General features: G+C 42.2%; 1 protein-coding gene across 2 annotated transcripts in view; it reads right to left on the minus strand.

The window, feature by feature from the left end:
* The window catches only part of CUNH16orf87 (chromosome unknown C16orf87 homolog), a 35980-nt gene that overhangs the window by 9000 nt on the left and 3841 nt on the right, over positions 1 to 23139 (minus strand). For both annotated transcript variants that reach the window (XM_077452462.1, XM_077452473.1), the window contains exons 2-3: positions 4488 to 4584; positions 2290 to 2472 (exon numbers count right to left, since the gene is read on the minus strand). In XM_077452462.1, coding sequence (XP_077308588.1) covers positions 2290 to 2472; positions 4488 to 4584 — 280 coding nt within the window. The remainder of the gene's footprint in view (positions 1 to 2289; positions 2473 to 4487; positions 4585 to 23139) is intronic.

The raw sequence follows: 23139 nt of genomic DNA on the forward strand, positions 1-23139 counted from the left end.
GTCGGTTTATGTCTGCCACTACTTAGAAATGAATAGAGGGTCCAATTGGTCGGACTGTCGCACTGCCCGTGTGAAAGGGGTCCAAGGCTGCTTTCACACTGATGCGCTGCGGTTTACCTGCACCACCAAAACCTTTGGCTTTCCTGCAGTTTGCAATAGACTTCTATTATATTCTGTAGGTTTGGTGCACTTTTAGAAAGCTCACCAAACTCGCAGGTAATAATAGAAGTCTATGGCTCAGTGCAGGTAACCCTGCAGGTAAATTGCTCTGCACCTGCGAATCAGTTTGAAAGTAGCCCAGTAACCACTGTAGAAAAGATATGCCCGTACATACACTGGGATTTAATAACAGTATTCTTTCTATTCTATCCCAGAGCAGGAGGTCGTGGGACACATGTGGCCCCCGGGCCACTGGTTGGGCACCCCTGCTGTAAACAGAATGACCCTTTCCTCTGCTCCAGGCCCACTGAAGGGAATGGATGGAGGTCTGAATTCATGAACAGCAAACAGTCTTTGTTTAACACGGCAAGTATCCGAGACTGAGAAAATTATACACTATATTGCCAAAAGTATTGGGACCAGTGGCGGCTGGTGTTTTTTTTTTTTAGCCCCCCCCCACCTCAGCTTGCTGTCTGCCGATTGGTCCGGTACTTACCCCATCTAGGTGGAGTGGCTGGCTGCAGCTCTGGTGTCCTCCAGCACGGTGGTCCCCATCTAGGTGGTGAGCGGCAAGTCTCCTCCAGCATGGTTGTTTTCCACCGGGCGTCTCCTCTTCCTAGGCGCTAGGTGCCCAATAGGATCGCCTGACGTTTTGGCCTCCCCCGATTGGCACGGAGGAAACTTAATGTGAAAACAGCGAATACTCATTCTCTAGCATCACACAACTGGGTGGGATCGGGAGCAGTGCCTCTGGCTCTAATCACATGCTTCAAACAAAAAAAAAAAAAAAAAAACACAGCTCCGCCATTGGAATCCATAGTCAGGCACCCTCTATGTAGATCAGGGGGCCGGACGCATGGATGGGGGGGGGGGGGCGCCACTAATGGACGGTCCGCCACCGATTCGTACGCCTGCCTTTACACACACACACACACAAACTGTAATGGCATCCCAGTCTTAGTCCGCAGGGTTCAATATTGAGTTGGCCCACCCTTTGCAGCTATAACAGCTTCAACTCTTCTGGGAACACTGTCCATAAGGTTTAGGAGTGTGTCTATGGGAATGTTTGACCATTCTTCCAGAAACTCATTTGTGAGGTCAGGCGATGATGTTGGACGAGAAGACCTGGCTTGCAGTCTCCGTTCATCCCAAAGCTGTTCTATGAGGTTGAGGTAAGGTCTCTGGAGGCCAGTCAAGTTCCTCCACCCCAAAACTCTCTCATCCATGTCTTTATGGACCTTTACATTCAGCGTTTCACATGCAAATTTGACACTTAAAATGCACCTGAACAGGACTGAAAAATGCACCGGACCCTTTTCTTTAATTTGCACTGCAACCGGCCTGCATATATGTCAACAAGCTCCACTGAAAGCTGATCTAGTTCACGTTATGCAAATCAGATGCAGTTCAAAAATATGTGTGAACCAAAATCTAAAGCTGAACTCTGGGAATGGAAAGAAAAAAAATAAATAAAAAAAAAAAGGGAAGAAGTACTCTTGCAGTGGAGTAGTCCTGCTTGATCAGGCTCATGTACATATAGGCCAGTACAAAGAGGCCATCTTCACCTATAAAAGATGAACAGGTGTTCCATGCAGACTACAGGCTCAAATCAATGATAGGCAGCCAGGTGTACAGATCTGCACAGATCTCCATGCCCGCCCTGGAGAGAGCCTCCATGCCCGCCCTGGAGAGTACATGTGAATCACCCTCTGTTGGCTTTGAATTTCTCTCTGTGCACCTGTTGCAAATATTCCCGAACTTCCTGTTTGGTAAAACAGTTGTCAGCCAGACAGGAAGTAAGGCAAAAGCTCTCTTCCAAAGCCCTGGAGAGCAGCAATTTCTTTACAGGTGTTCAAACTAATCCACATGCCATGCAAAACTAAAAAAAAAAAAAAAAAAAAATTGTTTTGGCTGGAACATGCACTTGAATGTTGGTCATCGAGTAGAAGGCACTCTACTGACCAGCCTGACATCAGAAAGGTCCATTCTCTTCAAATGGTAAAGTAATAGGCAGTCCCCTTACGAGTCACACCACCATTTATAAAGGAGGCTCACCCCCCGCCCCCATGGCAGTACTAAAATGCAGAACCTTGGGTAGAGAACCTCTGGACAGTATGTAGTTACAGATACCTTTCTCCTCTTCCGGTTTCTTCGATGTAACGGTTTTCGGCCGCCCCCTTCCACGGCGCACTGCTTCCGATTGGCTATTGGATCTCGACCGCCGCCTGTTCTCCAGGTCTCTACTGACTGTAGAGATGATCCGCTCTCTTTTTATCCTTTCTGTCCGCCTTCTTTTAGGATCAGATCTGTTTTCTAAACAAAACCAAAGACAGGAAACTATATGAAGTATACGAGAAAAAAAAAAAAAAAACTGTCCAGCATAGGCGAGCCAATCTCATGACTCCAATGTGACAAAATAAGAAACGCTTCTACATAAAACCAGAACTTCTATTTTCTCCCTATTCGTCAGGTAAGTATAACATTGCAAGCATTTAGTTCTATCTGTTCTATAAGTGTAGAAATGTTGCTTTTGATCCTGCCCTAAATCCAGTGGGTTCCAAACTTCCAGTTAGCAATGTTTCCCAGCTATCTCTGTGGACTACAAAACACCTCCCTCCAATGTTCGAGGTAAAGGGGATCCCGACAGGGAGAAAGAAAAAAAAAAATGATATTATAATAAATTTATCTCTCTATTGTATTATATTGTATATATATATATATATATATATATATATATATATATATATATATATATATATATATATATATAGATTTGTTTCATCCTTAGGCGTGAAAGGGTTAAAGAGGAACTAAATTCTGGAAGCCGGGCACAAATATGCAGGCAGGGGGCAAAGGGCTGGTTACCAGTATTGTCTGTGGTCTCTCCGCAGTTGATCTCTCTCCTACCCCCCCCCCCCCCCCTTTACAGACTTTCTATGCCTTGTGCTGCACTGTTGCTATGTGGAGGCGGCCACCTTGGTAGAGGCAGGGCTTTTCTTCCTCATGTCAGATCCTCCAGTAAGGAGAACAGAGAGCAGCACGCTAGTGACAACTCCAAATCTGAATAAGTCAGAGGGACAGCAGTGCCCGAGATCTCACACTGCAGATATACAGCTATGAGGCTGCAGGCACACTCACATACCAGGAAGTGCACAGTGATCTGTCAGGAGGAATTGAAGACAAAAAAGGTACATCTCACAGGGTACTGCTTCAGCACACTTAACATTTCTAGATGTTCACGATCCACTTGCCGACTACCTAACCAAGGAATGTACGTCATGTTTTAGACTTTAATTACTGGGGTTATAGCGGCAGCTAGTCACCATAACCCCAGTTATCTTTTTTTTCTGTTAGGCAGTCGGCTTTCCAATAAAAGTGATCGCTGGGGCGCAAGATCACTTTTATAGGTGGCGGGAAAAGTGACCCCAGCCCCTCCCCCCGCTGCTTCTGAGCCGGAGTCGTCGGTAAGCCGGAACCGATCCAATGCGGCCGATGGCTAGGCAGGAAGTCGAGTAAGGACAAGATAGCCCCCCACTCAACTCTATGCCCTTGGAGGACCGGAGTGAGCTCTTATGTCACTTCTGGTTCTTGGGCTTAAAGTGGTTGTAAACCCTTACAAACCACTTTGACCTACAGGTAAGCCTAGATTAAGGCTTACCTGTAGGTCCAGGCAATATCTCCTAAACCTATATGGTTTAGGAGATATTTGCCAGAAAACGGGCACCGCTGTCTATGGTGCATGCGCCGTAGACAGCGGCGCGCAGGCGCACTGAGCGCGGCATTCTCAGCGACGGAGATGCCGCGTGTGTCGGCTCCCGTGCGCATGCGCGGGAGTGACGTCATCGCGGCTTCGCCGAATGACAGCGGCGGAGCTGCGAGACCCCACCAACAAGATGGATGCGGCGGACTACAGGGGACAGCGGCGACTTCGCTGGCTCCTGTGTCAGGTAAGTGACACATAATGGGCTACTATGCGATGCATAGTAGTCTGCTTTACCTTTGCAGGGAATGAAAGAGGAAGTAAACTCATCAGGGTTTACTTCCTCTTTAAAGACATTATTATTATTATTATTTGTTTTTTAAAGTCAAAATGTAATTTTTTTTTTTTGCTTTTTGGGTAATTTTCTTAGTAAGTTTCTAGCAAAAATACAGATTTTTACTTGTAAAACAAATGTTAAAGAAAGGTCTGGTCAGCAAGTGGCTATAACAAATCAAATCTTCACTTTGTAAGTTCAGGTTCACTTTAATGTTCTGTGCATCTCCTTTGCTCAGGTGGGACAATTAGGAGAGTTAAATAATAATAATATATAATAGGGTGAGAGGAATACCTGACGTGGGGTGTATCCGCTCTGTCTGTCTGGCATGTAGAAGTTTTCTACTTATAAATATGTAACCACAGGGACAGGACTTGCAGGCCACAGGAACCTGAAACACAAAAACACATTTCATAAGACCGATCCCAATCATCCCTATGGTTGTATAAAACGAAAATACTTTTTCTGAATTTGTGGAACTGCAACCAACTCTAAAGAACCCTCGGTACACCAGCAGTTATATATTTAAAACCCAAAATGGACTTTCTTTTCTGTTCCCCATTCCAGGAGCATCGGAACAAATAGTGAATTTTCTTTAGAAAACAGCCACAGTCTGGTTAGAAAAGCCAGTCCTTTGCCAACATGCTGCAGAGTGGGACCCTTGCTCTCTGTGTGGAAGCAGTGGTCTCTTTGCAGAGGTCAGGCACACCCTCTGAGGAGTCAAACTTAAAGCGGAGTTCCACCCAAAAGTGAAACTTCCGCTTTAAGCACTCCTCGCCCCCTTGCATGCCACTCTTTGGATGTCATTTTTTGGGGGGGTGGGTGAAAAAAGGGTACCTTAATTTTCAGAGAAACTTCCTGTCCCACTTCCTCCTTCCGCTTCTCGGCCGCCTAGGCGACTCCTCCTCTCTCCTTAGGTGGCCCCTCCCTCCCTGAAATCTTCTGGGACATGTCACATGATTGCATGGCCAATAGAGTGCAGCGCGACTTCCGCATGCACAGTGCGCGCCCGGCCGCGAAGCCGCAAGCTGTCACAGTTGCTATGACGGCGCCGCGGAGAGGAGGGGGAGAGGAGCGAGGCTCCGGGCAGCCACATCTCTGGACCGCAGAACAGGCGAGTGTCTGTTTATTAAAAGTCAGCAGCCACACATTTTGTAGCTGCCGACTCTTTTTTTTTTAGTATTAAAACACGGGTGGAACTCCACCTTGAAAGTTATTTTAAAATCGAGGAGAGAAAAAAAAAAAAAAAAAAACACACACACACACACGTTTATACTTACCTGCCCTGTGTAATGGTTTTGCACAGAGCAGCCCAGATCCTCCTCTTCTCTGGTCCCTCTTCCCTGCTCCTGGCCCCTCCCTCCTGTTCAGTGCAGCTCCATTTAGACACAGAGCCATGGCCCAGGCCCATCCCCCTTTGTCACCTCATTGGCTGACTGACTTTGACAGCAGCGGGAGTCAATGGCGCTGTGCTACCGTTTCAGCCAATGAGGAGGGAGAGTCCCAGGCAGCCGAGATACTCTTGCAACATCGCTGGAGCTAGAGGGACCTCGGGTAAGTGTTAGGGGGGCTGCTGCACACAGAATACGGTTTAGCCTAATGCATAGACTGCATTATAATATAAAAAAAACAAAAAACAAAACACTTCTGCCTTTACAACCACTTTAAATTCGCAAAGCTCATGCTTCCTGCTTTGACTTAGCAGGGGGGGGTTGTCAGGCCAGGTTTTTTTCTGTGTCCATGTGCAAAGTGAATGTGAATGGAAGTGACTTTATAATTATTAATCAGCTGCCGCACCTGCAGGGCTTGAGTGAGGAAAGGTGCAGAGTCTGCATCCCTGCAGAAGTGATTTCCCTTTGGGAGCATCTCACCAAAAATGACCTTTTTGTTGAGTGCCCAAAATCTGCCTTGTATTTTAGTACAGACTTCTGGGAAAATCAGTGAGCCAATCACACAAGCAGGAAATTACATTGGGGGGGGGTTGGTTATGTATGCCATCTGTGTACAGAATGTTTCTAGGCTGTCATATTGCATTTGATTGAAAATGACAGCGGCTGCATATTGAAAAGGTCATTTTTTTTTAAAAAAACATTCAATTACAATGTTACTCATGTTTTCCTTTTTTTTTTTTTTATTTCTTTTTTTTGTATTCTATTTGCCAATTTTTTTTTCCCCCCCAAGAAAGTTGGAGTTACCCTTTAACGTTACATAGCAGGAGGAAAAAAAATACATTTTTGAAGTCGCCAGAAAAAAGGTAAAATAGAAACAGCTAATTTTTCATGTTTTTTCAAGCCAAGCTATGTGAACGGGACTATGTAAGAAACCCAAGTACTGCAGTAGGTTTTCTCAGATGGCTGCAAAAAAAAAAGTGGAAATGCACTTTAAGCGGGAGATTAAATAAAATCCCTGCAGGGCTCGGCCTCTAGGAAAAGAAAAATCGCTAACTCCTGCATTTTCTGCAGTCATTTCGGCTCCCCTCCCCTCCCCCATGCAGCGGAATGCATGCTGTGTGACATGTGTTGTATTATCTATATACAGTATATATCCAATATTGCATGAAAACAAGGAATCTGGGCCGGAACAGAGCCACTAACTGGAAAGAGATGCAGGTAATGTGTATGCACTTTGCTCGCCCACCGATCTCCCCTGTTCACTGAACCCACGTCCTTGGAGCTCCCCAACCTGCCCGACACCAAGGACCAACCAACACTCTGCACAGGGCAGGGGCACTGGACCACAGATGGAGTGTCCCCAAGCTTCATCCCAACTCCTCCAGCGATGTAGGCTGCATAATTCACTGCTTGGGAGTAAAAAAAGTATTTGATCCCCTGCTGATTTTGTACGTTTGCCCACTGACAAAGAAATGATCAGTCTAATTTTATTGGTCGGTTTATTTTAACAGTGAGAGCCAGAACAACAAAAATATCCAGAAAAACCCATTTAAAAAAAAAAAAAAAAAGTTATAAATTGATTTGCATTTTAATGAGTGAAATAAGTATTTAATCCACTATCAATCAGCAAGATTTCTGGCTTCCAGTTGTCTTCTATACAGGTAATGAGCTGAGATTAGGAGCACTCTTAAAGGGAGTGCTCCTAATCTCAGCTTGTTATCTGAATTAAAAAAAAAAAAAAAAAGACACCTGTCTACAGAAGTAATCAGATTCCAATCTCTCCACCATGGCCAACGAGCTGTCCAAGGATGTCAGGGACAAGATTGTAGACCTACACAAGGCTGGAATGGGCTCCAAGACCACCGCCAAGCACCTTGGTGAGAGGGTGACAATAGTTGGTGTGATTATTCGCAAATGGAAGAAACACAAAATAACTGTCCATCTCCCTGGGTCTGGGGCTCCATGAAAGATCTCACCTCGTGGAGTTTCACCGATCATGAGAACGGTGAGGAATCAGCCCAGAACTGCACGGGAGAATCTTGTCAATGATCTCAAGGCAGCTGAGACCATAGTCACCAAGAGAACAATTGGTAACACTACGCTGTAAAGGACTGAAATACTGCAGCGACAGCAAGGTCCCCCTCCTCAAGAAAGCACATGTACAGGCCCGTCTGAAGTTTTCTAATGAACATCTCAATGATTCAGAGGAGAACTGGGTGAAAGTGTTGTGGTCAGACGAGACCAAAATCGAGCTCTTTGACATCAACTCAACTCGCTGTGTTTGGAGGAGGAGGAGGAATGGTGCCTATGACCCCAAGAACACCATCCCCACTGTCAAACATGGAGGTGAAAACATTAGGCTTTGGGGGGGCGAGGTTTCTGCTAAGGGGAAAGGACAGCTTCACCGCATCAAAGGGATGATGGACCAGGCCATGTACCATCAAACCTTGGGTGAGAACCACCTTCCCTCAGCCAGGGCATTGAAAATGGGTCGTGGATGAGTATTCCAGCATGACAATGACCCAAAACACACGGCAACGACAACAAAGAAGCAGCAAAAAAAAAAAAAAAGCACATTAAAAAGGTATTGGAGTGACCTAGGCAGTCTCCAGACCTTAATTCCATAAATATGTGGTGGGGGCTGAAGGTTCAAGTTACCAAACATCAGTCACAAAACTTTAAAGTGGATGTAAAGCCACTCTCATCCTTTCTAAACTACTTCCATAGTGGTCATCTATGATATACATGCCTCCTGCATGTATCCTTACCTGTCAAATGTCTTCCCTCTGTCTGTTACGAGACCCGAAAAACTGCAGATTCTGTGGGCGGGTCTGTTGTCCGAAGCTCGGTGGGTGGAGTCGTGATGTCAGTAGACTTCCCGCCCACATCTACATTTCCCTTGTCAACATGCATTTTCTCTTGTGTATTTCTTACACAACTTCTGCTATGATCACTAACATCCAGTCAAAACCCAGAAAAGTCACCACATGACATCAGCTTGCCCAATCATGCTGAGGTGTGGAGCAGCCAATCCTGGGAGAGCTGGAGAAGAAAGGAGGAGGGGATGGGAAGTACACTGAATGTCTCTCTCAGGTTCCTGAATGAGAGATGTAAACCACCTCTCACTCACAGAAAGGAGGAAGAACCGACTCTTATTTCTGTGTGTCAGTTTTTCTTAGGGCCGGTTCACACTGCAGGCGAGGCGAGGCGACTCCGACTTGCCTCGCCGCGACCTGCCGCGGCCTCAGCGGCGACTTGCAAATGACTTCTGTATAGAAGTCAATGCAAGTCGCCCCGAGGTCGCCCAAAAGTAGTAAAGGAACCTTTTTTCTGAGTCGGAGCGACTCGAGTCGCTCCTGTCAGAACGGTTCCATTGTACAGAACGGGGGCGACTTGCGAGAGCGAGGCGAGGCGAGTCGTGTCGCCTCGCATCGCCCGCTGTGTGAACCGGCTCTTACTGAAAAAAAAAAAAAGATAAGAGGACTGCTCAGAGCTGAATTAACTCTTCGTGGCGAGACTGGGCACAGATTACATGCAAACCTATACTGTACAAGGTGCAAGCCTTAATTTAAAAAAAAAAAAATGGGTTTACTTCCACTTTATGATAGAGTAGTAAAGGTTTTTTTCAGATTCACACTTGCCTAGGTGGATGCTGCATCGGTCCCTCTGCACTGAGAGCTGAGCAATCGAACACCACCAATCGCTCATTTTCAGAGCTTGGTGAGCAGAGAGTTGTATTCTGTTCATTCACAGCTCTCTGCTCTGCTCCCTCCTCGCTCACTTGAGCGCTGGGCTGTGGGCGTCCGGCTCAGGCTCTCATCGGCTCGTTAAGAGGCTGAGCCTAGTGTCAGTCCAGGCACCTGGTGGATCCCGACTTTGTTGCAATGACGCCGTGCCTGGACTGACTTCTGTGCAGCAGACTTCAGCCCGCTCTCTGCTGCAAACGGGTCACAGGAGTGCAAAAAAAAAACGGCACAGCTGTTATCCATAGGAGAAGTACAGCCAAACTCAGGCTGGACTTCTCCTTAAGACCCCTTTCACACTGAACTGCCTAGGGCGTTAGTGGTAAAGCTGCGCTATTTTTAGCACCGCTTTACCATCGTTTTAGTGGCGCTATTCGGCCGCTAGCGGGGTGGCTTTAACCCCCGCTAGCGGCCAAAAAGGGTGTAAATCCACCCACAAAACACTGCCAGAGCAGCGTTTTTGCCGGCGGTATCTCAGCGCTTGCCCATTGATTTCAATGGGGAGGAGCGCCGAGTTCAACGCTGTTCACTGATCCAAAGAAGCTGCTGGCAGGACTTTTTGTGACGCCCTGCCAGCGCACCGCTCCACTGTAAAAGCACTCAGGCTTTCACACTGGAGTGAATGGAGCCGCTTTTTCAGGCGCTATACATGCGCTATTTTTAGCGCTGCAGCGCCTGAAAAACGCCCGCAGTGTGAAAGGGGTCTCAATGACCCGGAGAGGATCTGCAAAGAGGAGTGGGGCAAAATCCCTCCTGAGATGTGTACAAACCTGGTGGCCAACTACAAGAAACGTCTGACCTCTGTGGATTGCCAACAAAGGTTTTGCCACCAAATACTAAGTCATGTTTTGCGAAGGGATCAAATACTTATTTCACTCATTAAAATGCAAATCAATTTATAGCTTTTTCGAAATGCGTTTTTCTGGATATTTTTGTTGTTATTCTGTCTTTTACTGTTAAAATAAACCGACCAATAAAATGATAGACTGATCATTTCATTGTCAGTGGGCAAACGTACAAAATCAGCAGGGGATCAAATACGTTTTTTCCCCCCTCACCGTTTTTTCCACCCCCCCTCAGTTCCTCTATTTTTCGGGAAATATCATGCTGGTTACGCGGGTCGCAGGACAGACTTTCCTTATACAGCTGTACACACATTCTGTGAACCTTTAGAGAAGTTTTATGACTTCCCAGCAATGAGGAACATGTGCCGTTTTATGTTGTGAAAGCTCATAAAACACAACACATACTTCAGACAGCTGTATACTCCCAACGAGCCGACACCACCATCACCGAGGATTTTTGTTTTCCACAGAAATAGGCTTTAAAAGTATACCTGAAGGCAATTATGTTTTTGTTTTTCATTGAAGGGAGAGGGATTAGAGCCCCTGTAAGATTGTTGATTTTTTGTTTTATTTTATTGCTGTCTTTGTCTCTGTTAGGGAGATTTCCCCTCTCTATTTGTCTGGTATACCATTATCACTGAGCGTTAATGTATAATATAATCCCAAAAGTTGGGTTGTCAGAACAGAACATGAAGAGGGGAAACCTTCCAATGGGGACAATGGTTCTGGTGACCCCCTTGTTTCATCAGATTACACGTCACATTTTGTAACAGAAGCGACATTTTGTCACCGCCATCTTGCTACACCCTGTGCTCATCCACAGTAAGGATACAGTGAGAAGGCGACAAGCGGACATCTTGTTACACCCACCGGAGTTGCATTTCACACTTATTTTTAACAGTAAACAGTTTATATAATGAAATACAGTATTTAGAAATCCGTCAGTCTGTTTTGATGTTCATTTTACAAAGTAGCAGTGTTCTGTCATATTATCAAACCTGTTAGATCAGCAGGTTTAAAACTCTGCTTTTAACCACGTCCCGACCAGCGCACGCCGATGTACGTCAGCAGAATGGCACGGGCAGGCATATTGGCGTACAGGTACGTCCAATCTTAAATGCCACCGCCATGTATGTTTATAATTATATATATATATATATACACACACACACACACACACACACACACACACAGGGGTTCTAATTCTCCCTTGCTCTGTCTAAATTGAAAAAAAAGTTTGAAAAAAAAAAAATGGCACCGATGCCACCACATTCTTACTGCTCCAGATGCCTCCTTAGCAAGCCTAATGCCAAGACAACGCCTGTGTGCATGCACTCCTAAGCTGAACTGTGTGCATCCATAGAAACACACAGCACTGGTAAGCCACACCCCCAACCCCTTCCTATGGCTTCAGCTACTCTCAGTGTCTCCTGTGAGACCAGACAGTGAGAGGAGTGATGTTGGAGGCAAAGCAGGGCTGGAGTGGTGACAAGGGCCATTTAAGTATTTATGGATGGGGGTAGGTAGGACAGGTAGTGGTTAGTGTTCATTACATTGACTAAAACATTTGATGACCAAATTAATACTATTTTAGTCAACTAAAACAATCGAGACGACCAAAATACAACTAAAATGGCATTTTAGTAAAAAAATAAATAAAAGAAGGAGTAGGACTAAAGCTTAAAGCGGTAGTAAACCCGCACATTTTTTTTTTTTAAACCTGCAAAGCAAAAGGCATAATGAGCTAGTATGCACCGCATACTAGCTCATTATGAAATACTTACCTTAGAAGGAGGCCCCGACATCTGGCCCAATCCACGCCAAGGGAGCCGACATGCTCCCTCAGCGTTTCTTCCGGGTATCGCGGCTCCGGCGCTGTGAGTGGCCGGAGCCGCGATATCGTCACTCCCGCGCATGCGCGCGGGAGATTTCAGTCCGGCCGCTCGGCTGCTGCCGGATTTTGACGGCGAGAAACCCCTTGTGCGCATGCGCCGCTGCAGTCAGCGGCGCATACCGAGGGGAATATCTCCTAAACCGTACAGGTTTAGGAGATATTTTTTTTACCTACAGGTAAGCCTTATTATAGGCTTTCCTGTAGGTAAAAGTTAAAAATGTGGGTATACAACCACTTTAATTGAAATTTGACTTCAAATTTAACACTGGTCTGTAGTGCATGTTCAAACCATAAATAATAACATATTCTATTTTTCACTCCAGCAGTATATAAAGAGTTTGGAAATTGTAGAGAAATGCCTAAATAATTCATTACATTCTTGAAACTTCAATAAAAATATTGAAAACAGAAAAAATACATTACAATTTACATTACAATGACATGGGTCAGATGGTAGACGCACAAACAAGGAACAAAGCGTTACTAGACTTACTGATTCCAACAATACAGACTGATCACAGATGTGGAAATACGGAGCAATTTAGGAAACAGCAATCACAGGTCAATTAGTGTCAGCATAAATCACACAAATAGGAAACATAAGGGGAATACAAAGACACTGAATTTCAAAAGAGCCAACTTACCTAAATAAACTCCTTGCTAGAAGATATTAAATGGGATAAAATCTTAGGAACAAAGCACACAGAGGAAAAATGGGTGTGTTTTAAGAAAATATTAAATAAATGTATTAGCCAGTGCATCCCAATGGGAAATAAATTTAAGAGAGTGAATAAAAGTCCTGGGTGGCCTAACTCCAACATAAAAATGCATATAAAAGCAAAAAGGAGAAGGCCTTCAAAAAATACAAGGCTGATGGAACATCATCAGCATTTCCACTTTACAAAGAATTCAACAAGAAACTTAAGAGTACAATCAGGGCGGCTAAGATAGAACACGAAAGGCAAATAGAGGAGAGTAAAAAAAAAAAAAAAAAAATAGTAAAAGAGGGAGGTCAGATCATATTGGCCCCATAAAGAATGATGACAAAAAGGTACTGAAATTATTCTTCTCCTCAGTTTTCACAAGGGAAACGGGGAGATTCAGTAACCAAAAACGGCAGTGTATATCCTCATGACACATCACAGGAAGCACCCTCATGGCTAACAAAGAATGGAATTAGGAATAGACCTGGAAAAAACGTAACATTAATAAATCACCGGGACCAGATGTCTTGCACCCTAGGGTCCATAAGGAACTCAGTCAAGTAATTGCCAGACCATTGTTCCTAATTTTTACTGACAGTCTACGGACTGGAATGGTACCAGCTGATTGGCTTTTCTCCAATGTAGCTCCAATATTTTTTTTTAAAAAGGACCAAGATACGTCCCTGGGAATTACAGACCAGTTAGCCTAACATCAATAGCATGCAAGCTCTTGGAGGGGATGAGAAGTGGCTATATACAAGATTTTAGTAATGAGAACGGTATCATTAGCAGTAATCAGCATGGATTCATGAAGAATTGTTCTTACCAGAACAATCTATTAACCTTCTATGAGGAGGCGAATGGCCATCTAGATAAAGGAAGGCCCGTAGACGTGGTGTATCTGGATTTTGCAAAGGCATTTGACACAGTTCCCCATAAACGTTTACTGTACAAAATAAGGTCCGTTGGCATGGACCATAGGGTGAGTACATGGATTGAAAACTGGCTTCATGGGCGAGTTCAGAGGGTGGTGATAAATGGGGAGTACTCGGAATGGTCAGGGGTGGGTAGTGGCGTCCTCCAGGGTTCTGTGCTGGGACCAATCCTGTTTAATTTACTCATCAACAGCCTAGAGGATGGGGTAAACGGCTCAATCTCTGTATTTGCAGACAATACTAAGCTAAGCAGGGCAATAATTTCTCCGCAGGATGTGGAAACCTTGCAAGAAGATCTGTACAAATGAATGAGGCGGGCAACTACATGGCAAATGGGGTTTAATGTAGAAAAATGAAAAACAATGTATTTGGGTGACAAAAATATGAATGCAATCTATAGACTGGGGGGAGAACCTCTGGGGGGGGGGGGGGATCTAGGATGGAAAAGGACCTGGGGGTCCTAGTAGACGATAGGCTCAGCAATGGCATGCAATGCCAAGCTGCTGCTAACTAAGCAAACAGAATATTGGCATTAAAAAGGGGATCAACACCAGAGATAAAACGATAATTCTCCTGCTCTACAAGACTCTGGTCCAGCCGCACCTGGAGTATGCCGTCCAGTTCTGGGCACCAGTCTTCAGGAAGGGGGTACTGGAAATAAAGCGAGTACAAAGAAGGGCAACAAAGCTACTAAAGGGTCTGGGGGACCTCTGCTATGGGGAAATACTACAAGCATTGAACTTATTCTCTCTGGAGAAGAGACGCTTGAGAGGGGATATGATTTCAATGTACAAATACCGTACTGGTGACCCCACAATAAAGATTAAACTCTTGCGCGCCAAAAAAATGTAAAGAGACACACGGCCATCCACTAAAATGAGAAGAGAAGCGGTTTAACCTTAAACTGCGTAGAGGGTTCTTTACTGTAAGAGCGGTAAGAATGTGGAATTCCCTTCCACAGGTGGTGGTCTCAGCGGGGGGCATCGATAGTTTCAAAAAAACTCTTAAACACCTGAACGACCACAACATACAGGGATATACAATGTAATACTGACATATAATCACACACATAGGTTGGACTTGGACTTTTTTTCAACCTCACCTACTATGCAATTTAAATAAAACCATTAGATTTCAGACAACTAAATACGACCAAAACTAAAATGCCATTTTAGTCAAAAGACTAAAACTAAATCGAAATTTTCTGCCAAAATTAACACTGGTAGTGGGGCAGTTTTTCACAATGAAAGCATTAAGGTAAAAAAATAATAAAATAAAAACCCCTTTTGTCTTTAGAACCACTTTAACCCTTCCCTCCACTCTACAAAGCACAAAAGCTTTGATCCAGCCAAACCTGCAACCCAGAAAAGCTTTTGTTTAGGCTGTAGCTGTTCTTTGAAGGCGAGGAGATAAATAATAGATGATATTTGCAGAATATTTTATCAGCTGCAATGTCTCCGCGCTCGGCGATACTCCGGAACCCTCTGCGGATGGCGCAGTCTTTTAATAAATGAATGCAGCAGTGTTCTCAACATAATCAGAATCCACCAACACAGCACAACGGTCTAAAATAAGATTAAATACGCAAACATGAAATCAATCTGATGGAAAAAAGAAATGCAAGCAGTCTGTGCTACTAAAAAACATTACAGCAGAGGGACCAGCAAACATCCGTTCTTGGAATGCAGACTGAGGATTAAAAACGCAGAGCGATCTAGGAAAAATAGATTCCAGAGCCTGGAAAATATGGAGCAACTCACTGCCATGGGGCCAAGAATTCAGAGAGAGGACAAAACTAAACTTAAGGGAAGAACACAGAATATATAATAATATCAGAATAATGATAATAATAATAATAATAATAATAATAATAATATGGTACCTAAGTATCAATGTGCATTTAGAACTCTAACATATGGTTAACTGATTGTTGGGTTTATCACCAGGCTCTCTCTTCAACATGTCTAATTCTTCTTTGTACTGTACAATGCACACTACTTTCTAAAAATAATTAAAAAAAAAAAAAAATATATATATATATATATATATATATATATATATATATATATATATATATATATATATATATATATATATATATATATATATATATATATTTTTTTTTTTTTTTTTTTTTTTTTTTTTATTTCCTAATGTTTTTGGGATCAGGCTTTAATACTTTTTTTTTTTTTTTTTTTTTGGCGGGCTAGCAAAAAAAATATATTTTTATTTTATTTTTTATAAAACATAATAATAATAATAATAATAATAATAATGAATGCACCAACATAATGGCCTGCCGAAAATTAGCTGCCGATAATAGGCTGATCAGCATTTGCTGATTAACAAAATAATAAAAAAAAAAAAAAGTGCAATGGGCGCTGAAAAACGACCGCAATTTTACGGTGCGTTTTTCATAGGTCATGTGACTCAAAAACAACAAAACCCGGGTGCATTTTTGAAGCAATTTTGTCACATTTTCAATGGGGGGGTGCATTTTTTTTTTTTTTTTTTAAACGGACCAAATATGCACCAAAAATTCAGCAAATCAGGAACACCCCAACGGATGTGCAACGGACCAGTGTGAAGACATACACAGAATTTAAAGCAATGCATTTTCCTTGAGTTTCTCCTCTCTCGCTTTTTATAAAAAACGCAAAATTCTTGAAAAACTGCTCAGTGTAAAAGCAGTCCATCGGCCGAAAAGGTGCCATTAGTGGCAGAGAATAAATTTATATTAATTTAAATTCACGATATTAAAAAGGTTGAGTATAAATACAATAATATATATATATAAATATATATATTATATATATATATATACATACATATACATATACATATACACACACACAACCTTTTTAATTAATATGTATGAATGAATAAAACTTTTTTTTTTTTTTTTTTTAAACTGTCCATTTTGGCTTTCGGCTAAGTGCATCCTGAATTTTCATTTCAGTGCACCACAAATTTTTATTATAATAAATATATTTAACAGTCTATATTATATTTTTAAAAAGTAAACACACACACATATTATATTAAGTTTTAGAAATATAGAATTATTTTTAAATCACAAAATCTATAAACTTTTATACATTAAAAATATACAGCTTTCTGTGTATACACTGTCAAATAAAATATAGAACATAAAAAAATAATATAAAAAACAATATGTCAAATAAAATTAATTCTAAGAAGATATTTTATTTGATATATTATTTTTGAAAAAAAAAATGTTAGGTTCTAGATTATACGGTTATTTTTATACAGTGTGTACAAGGTGTATATTATAATTGAAAAAAAAAAAAGTTTATAAATACACACATATAAAATATATAGAACATAAATATTTTTTTGTGTGTGAAAATTATAAATGTTTTCTGAGCCTTCTAGAATAAAATTACAGGTCTCAGATGGCGATGTAACAGGCAGTGTCTGGATTGCTGAGCGCTCTGACAGCAGAATGCCATATTTCTCAATTTTCAAGTCATATTTACAGCAACACAGTCATAAACTGTCAGCTCTTCCATTATAAAAAAAGAACACAATCACATTCTCCAACTCCCTGCAGCAAGCAGTAACACCATTACCTATAAGTGTACTCCATCTCTGTAAATTTTGACCCTTCCATACACACAAAGGAAAAACTAGTGCTAGCCCGCCACAAAAAAAAGTATTAAACCTGACCCCAAAAACATTGGGAAATAAAAAAAGTAAATTATATATATATATATATATACCCCTGTTGAAGACATATGTTGTCGAAACGCGTCGGGATTGCATTTGGCACCCCACATTGCTTTTTTCTTCCTTTTAAATATATATTTTTCGTGATCACATGTCATAATTTTGTTAATTTTTATGACTTTTTTTAAAATAAAACCTAATGGTTACCATCTGACCTGCACCATTTGGAGCCTCTTTTTCCTTTCCCCTTTTTTTTGCGGACCATCTCCCGCATTTGGGGCTGGCACCCCAAATGCGACTAATCTGATCCTGACACTTTGAGAGACGCTTCGAGAGACGCTCATCACAGCCTTACAACATCTGAAGTCCTTCCAAACTGGAGCCCACTGAGCCATCCATTTGGACTACTATCAATTCATCATTGGTTCCATGTTCGGACCCCAAGCGCTGTTGACTCAACCGTCGTATGACAGATGAGTCCACCCTCTCTGGTAAGAGTATTTTATCCATTCTTTGAAACTACTTCAGACAAGCCGTTATCCCTGGTTTTACCTGATCTGTGCATCCCGATTCCCTCGTGGGGAAGATTAACCACAATATTTGTGTACCATTTAATACATGTGGGCTATTCTCACTGGGACTCACAATTTAGTTAACACTTTCCAGTATTCACATACTCTTGATGTTGTATTTTCAGTATATTTACATTTTGATTTTTTTTTGTAACCGCATAATTTATTTATGTGCGGTATATTGTCATTTTTCCACACATTCAGTGCTACACTATTTGTTACTATTTGTTTCACCTCCTTTCTAGCGCTGTCCCTTGCAGTATTGTACTCCTGCCAGTAGATGTCACCACCTTCTCAGGTTGAATAACTCCCAGCAACTGAGGACATCTTGTGGCAGAGAAAAGGTACAGCAGGGAATAATGCAGGATGTGATTATTGGAGACAGGGGAGGAGAGTATTGCAGCCAGAGATTTTATTTTGAGTACTCGGGGGGGGGGGGGGGGGGGGGTTTGTTGCCTCTAAATGCCTGCATGGGCACACAGGCTAACATGGAGGGGCATTTAGGCTCCATTCACACTTGTGCAACACGACATTCCCCATGTTTACCAAACGATAACCATTCATATAGGTGCAAATTAAAGTTGCAGCAACTTTAAAGTAATTCATGCACTACTTTGGTCCGACTTTCATGCAACTTGAAGGCCATAGGCTGCAATGTTAACCCTCAGAAGTTGTATGGAAGTCGTACCTGAATGTTACACAATGTAACCGTTGTCCAACAGTCTTTCCATTATCACTGGTCTAAGACAAAGTCTTTTCCAAGTTGCACCCATGCAAAGTCAGAGCAACTTTGGAGCCGTAGAAGTGTGAGCGGAGCCTTTAGGCCTCATTCACACGAGGCGGATCTGCTCAGCGGAGACCACCAGCTCAGTAGAAGGTCAGAAGAATACGAATAGAGTATATATACTCTTCTACGGTGACACAACTAGACACCCCAAAGACACGTGAAAAGACGGGAGATGCCTTCACCACAGCAAACACTGCCGCTCACTAGATCGCAATGGTCGCTAATTATAGGGGAGATGGCCATTATCCCAGCTCGGGATCTCTGTGCTGTGCACTGAACCCCTTAGCAACAGCAGTGATGGTCCTCACACAGGTCGAATCAGGCATGTGCCCCCTGACGACATCCTGCGAGTGACGAAACGCGTAGGAAAGAGGAGCGACGCACTGATGTGACCTTTATACGCCTAGTCCTGGAAGCTACAGGCTTATTCAAAGTCGGCCGGCATGATTTTTTTTATGCTTTATTCTACATAAATGTAGGTGTCCATTTGTCTTTTGCTATATGAAATAAATGTGGAAGCTTTTACACTATGTGAGCCTTATTGTTTTATGGGGATCTGATTCGACCCGTGTGAGGACCATCACCGCCATTTTTTTTGCGATTCAGCACTGCGTCACTTTAACTGACAATTGAGCGGTCGCACGACGTTGCACCAAAACAAAATTGACGTCCTTTTTCTCCGCACAAATAAAGCTTTCATTGGCTGGTATTTGATCACCACTGCAGTTTTTATTTTTTGCGCTTAAAAAAAACAAAAAAAAAAAACACACATTTAAATACTTTTTGATATAATAAATATCCCAAAAAATTAATAAATTATTCTTCATCAGTTTAGGCCAATATGTAGTATTCTACATATTTTTGGTAAAAAAAAAAAAAATAAAAAGCAATAAGCGAATATTGATTGGTTTGTGCAAAAGTTATTGCGTCTACAAAATAGGGGATAGATTTACGGCATTTTTATTATTTCTTTTTACTAGTAATGGCAGCAATCTGCGTTTTATAGTGGGACTGCAACATTGCGGCAGACAGATCAGACACTTTTTTTTTTGGGGACCATTGACATTTATACAGCGATCGCTAGGGGGCGATCAAGGGGTTAAATGTGTTCCCTAGGGAGGTGTTTCTAACTGTAGGGGGAGGGGGCTGACTGGCGGAGAGGAGAGGAATCACTGTTTCTGATCACTAGAAACACAACTCTCTCCTCCCCTGTGAGGAATGGGGATCTGTGCGTTTACATCGACAGATCCCCGTCCTGGCTCTATTTCCCGCAATCGCAAGCAGGGTGGCGGACATCGCGGCCCGCTGGCCATGTGCATCGGGTCCCCCGTCGTGCAGCAGGCGCCTGCTATGGATTTTAAAAAAGGAGCTGAAGTAAAGCTACGGCAATTCGCGGGAAGGAGCAGACCTGCCGCCGTATAATGACGGCGGCTAGTCAGCAAGTGGTTAAAGTAGAACTATAGGCAAAACTTTTTTTGTTTTTCATAGAAAAGGAAAGGTTTTAACCCCGTCAGATTTTTTTTTTTTTCGCCATCTGTGTCCCATTGCAAACAGGAAATGAGAGGAAATCTCTGCAAATTAAGGGAATTCCTTAGGGACCCCCAAAACACCAGAATTAGTGGTCCCTGTTGGAAGATTTCCCCTCTATTACTTTTCTGGGGACAACCCACATTTTGGAATTTTATTTTATTTTTCGCTTTCAATGATAACAGTAAACAAGACAAACAGAGAGGGAAAATCTCCCTAACGGGGGTTCTAATCCCTCTGCAATCTATTAAAAAAATAAAAATAAAAAATAAATTATGTTTTCAGGTTTTGCCTTTAGTTATACTTTAAGGTTTGGCATGTTGGCTATCTATTCGATGCTACCTCCCCTTTTATATTTAACCAAAAATGTGGGTAGTTTTGTTTGTTTGTTTTTTTTCTTTTTGATTTTTGATTTTTTAATTTGTTTTTACTGAAATTTGCATTAATAACGTGTGACACAAAAATTCAAACTACCACTATTTTATTCTCTAGCGCAGGGATATGCAATTAGCGGACCTCCAGCTGTTGCAGAACTACAAGTCCCATGAGGCATTGCAAGACTCTGAAAGCCACAACCAGGACACCCAGAGGCAGAGGCATGATGGGACTTGTAGTTTTGCAACAGCTGGAGGTCCGCTAATTGCACATCCCTGCTCTAGGGTGTCTGCTTTCAGAAAATATATGTTTGGAAGGGGGGGGGGGGGGTTGTGTAATCTTCAGGCCCAAAATCATTTTTTAAAATTGTGTGCAAAGAAAAAAAAAAGAAAGAAAAAAAAAAAGACAAAAAAAAAAAAAAAAGACAATAAAAAAAAGAAGAAGAGCAAACGAAATGGTTAAACTCTTTACTGTCATATCATCCTTGAACAGAATCTCACATGTACTCATTAAACATTTTACAATATAAAATTTTATGAAACTTCCTGAAAACCTTATCTTGTAACGACCACACTGCTTACACAGTTGATCCTGCCCATTCCAGTCATCTATAATCTGAACTTCTGTATAGTTATTATGTACGGTACTATTTGTGTTATGTGTCAGGCTTGGTCCAAGTTAACGCATGTGTGTGCATTTTACACGTGTTCCCATGTGCCCTAGTGCAAAGGGCAATTAGTTTTTTTCATTTTTGGATAAAGAGGATTTCAACTGCTGGGGAGATTTCCCTTCACTTCCTGTCCCATCCCTTCACTTCCTGTCCCATACCCAAAACAGGGTCAAGGGTAGTGTTGTGCCCAATGTGTTCTGGTGGAGTCAGTGCCTCCCCTGTGCGTTGTGTATGAAGTGTTCTCCTGGTGGAGCCAAGCCCTACAATGTGCATTGTGATATGCATAAAGTGTTCTGTATCTCCCATGTGCATAGATCAGGTGTCCCTGATTCAGCGCCTAGAGGCGATTCAGTTCGCATTGTGCGCTATATAAGTATTTCATTCATTCATTCATTCAGGGACTGTCCCCGACTTGGAACAAAGTTACTGTTTCCGGTATGATCTATGTATTATTATATAAAATGCACTTTTTATATCTTAAAAAAAAATAAAAAAATAAAAAAAAAAGTGTCTCTCAGTGCTAAACCTTTCATCCAATTTCTAAATTGACGCATTTGTAAATTTCAAAAGCCAGAAAAAAAATAAAAAAAAAAAAAAAAAAAAAAATGAATAAAAGGAATAGTAGTGGTTAAAAAAAAAAAAAAAAAAAAAAAAAAAAAAACACTTTTGGGTTTAACTAGCCACTTTAACCACTTCAGCCCCAGGAGATTTTACCCCCTTCCTGACCAGAGCACTTTTTGCGATTTGGCACTGCGTCTCTTTAACTGATTATTGTGCAGTCGTGCGACGTTGCTCCCAAACAAAACTGACGTCCTTTTATCCCCCCCCCCACAAATAGAGCTTTCTTTTGGTGGTATTTTATGACCTCTGCGGTTTTTGGAGCGCTTTAACTGACAATTGCGCGGTCGTGCGACAATGTACCCAAACAAAATTGATGTCTTTTTTTTCCTCACAAATAGAGCTTTCTTTTGGTGGTGTTTGATCACCTCTGCTGTTATTTATGTTTATTTTTTGCGCTATAAAGAAAAAAAAAAAAAGGAAGGAGCGACAATTTTTAAAAAACACAATATTTTGTACCTTCTGCCTAAAATAAACATCCAAAAAAAAAAAAAAAAAACTAAGTATAAAAATGTCTTTATCAGTTTAGGCCGATATGTATTCTTCTACATATTTTTGGTGAAAATAAAAAAATAAAAAAATTATAAATACATTATATACACACACGTATATTGATTGGTTTGGGCAAAAGTTATGTCAAAATGGAGGATAGGTTTATGGCATTTTTATTATTTTTTAATTATTTTTATTTATTTTTACTGGTAAGAGCGGCGATCTGCCATTTTTTTTTTTGCGGGTCTGCGGGGGACAGATTGAACACTTTTTTTGGGACCACTGACATCTATACAGTGATCAGAGCGAACAAAAGCCACTGATTACTGTATAAATGTCATTGGCAGGGAAGGGGATAACACTAGAGGGGGGCGATCAAGGGGTTAAATGTGTTCCCTCAGTGTGTGTTCTAATTGTGGGGGAGGGGGGGGGGCGGTGGACTGACAGGGAGATCGCTGTTCCCGATTACTAAGAACAGACGATCACTCTCTACTTCTCTGACAGAACGGAGATCTGTCTGTTTACATTGACAGACCTCCGTTCTGTCTCTCTGAGGAGCGATCGCGGGTGGTGCCCAGCGGACATGGCAGCCACCGGGGGCAAGTGCATCAACTCCTACGTCACGCTCCCCCCCATACCCCTTAAAGTGTCTGCCATACAGCGATTTGCACAGGCTTTACACAATGAGCACAATCTGCATTTT

Source organism: Lithobates pipiens, unplaced genomic scaffold, assembly GCF_037356315.1.
Source record: "Lithobates pipiens isolate NorthernLeopardFrog02 unplaced genomic scaffold, aLitPip1_a1.2 Scaffold_10, whole genome shotgun sequence".
NCBI classification, from domain to species: Eukaryota; Metazoa; Chordata; class Amphibia; order Anura; family Ranidae; genus Lithobates; species Lithobates pipiens.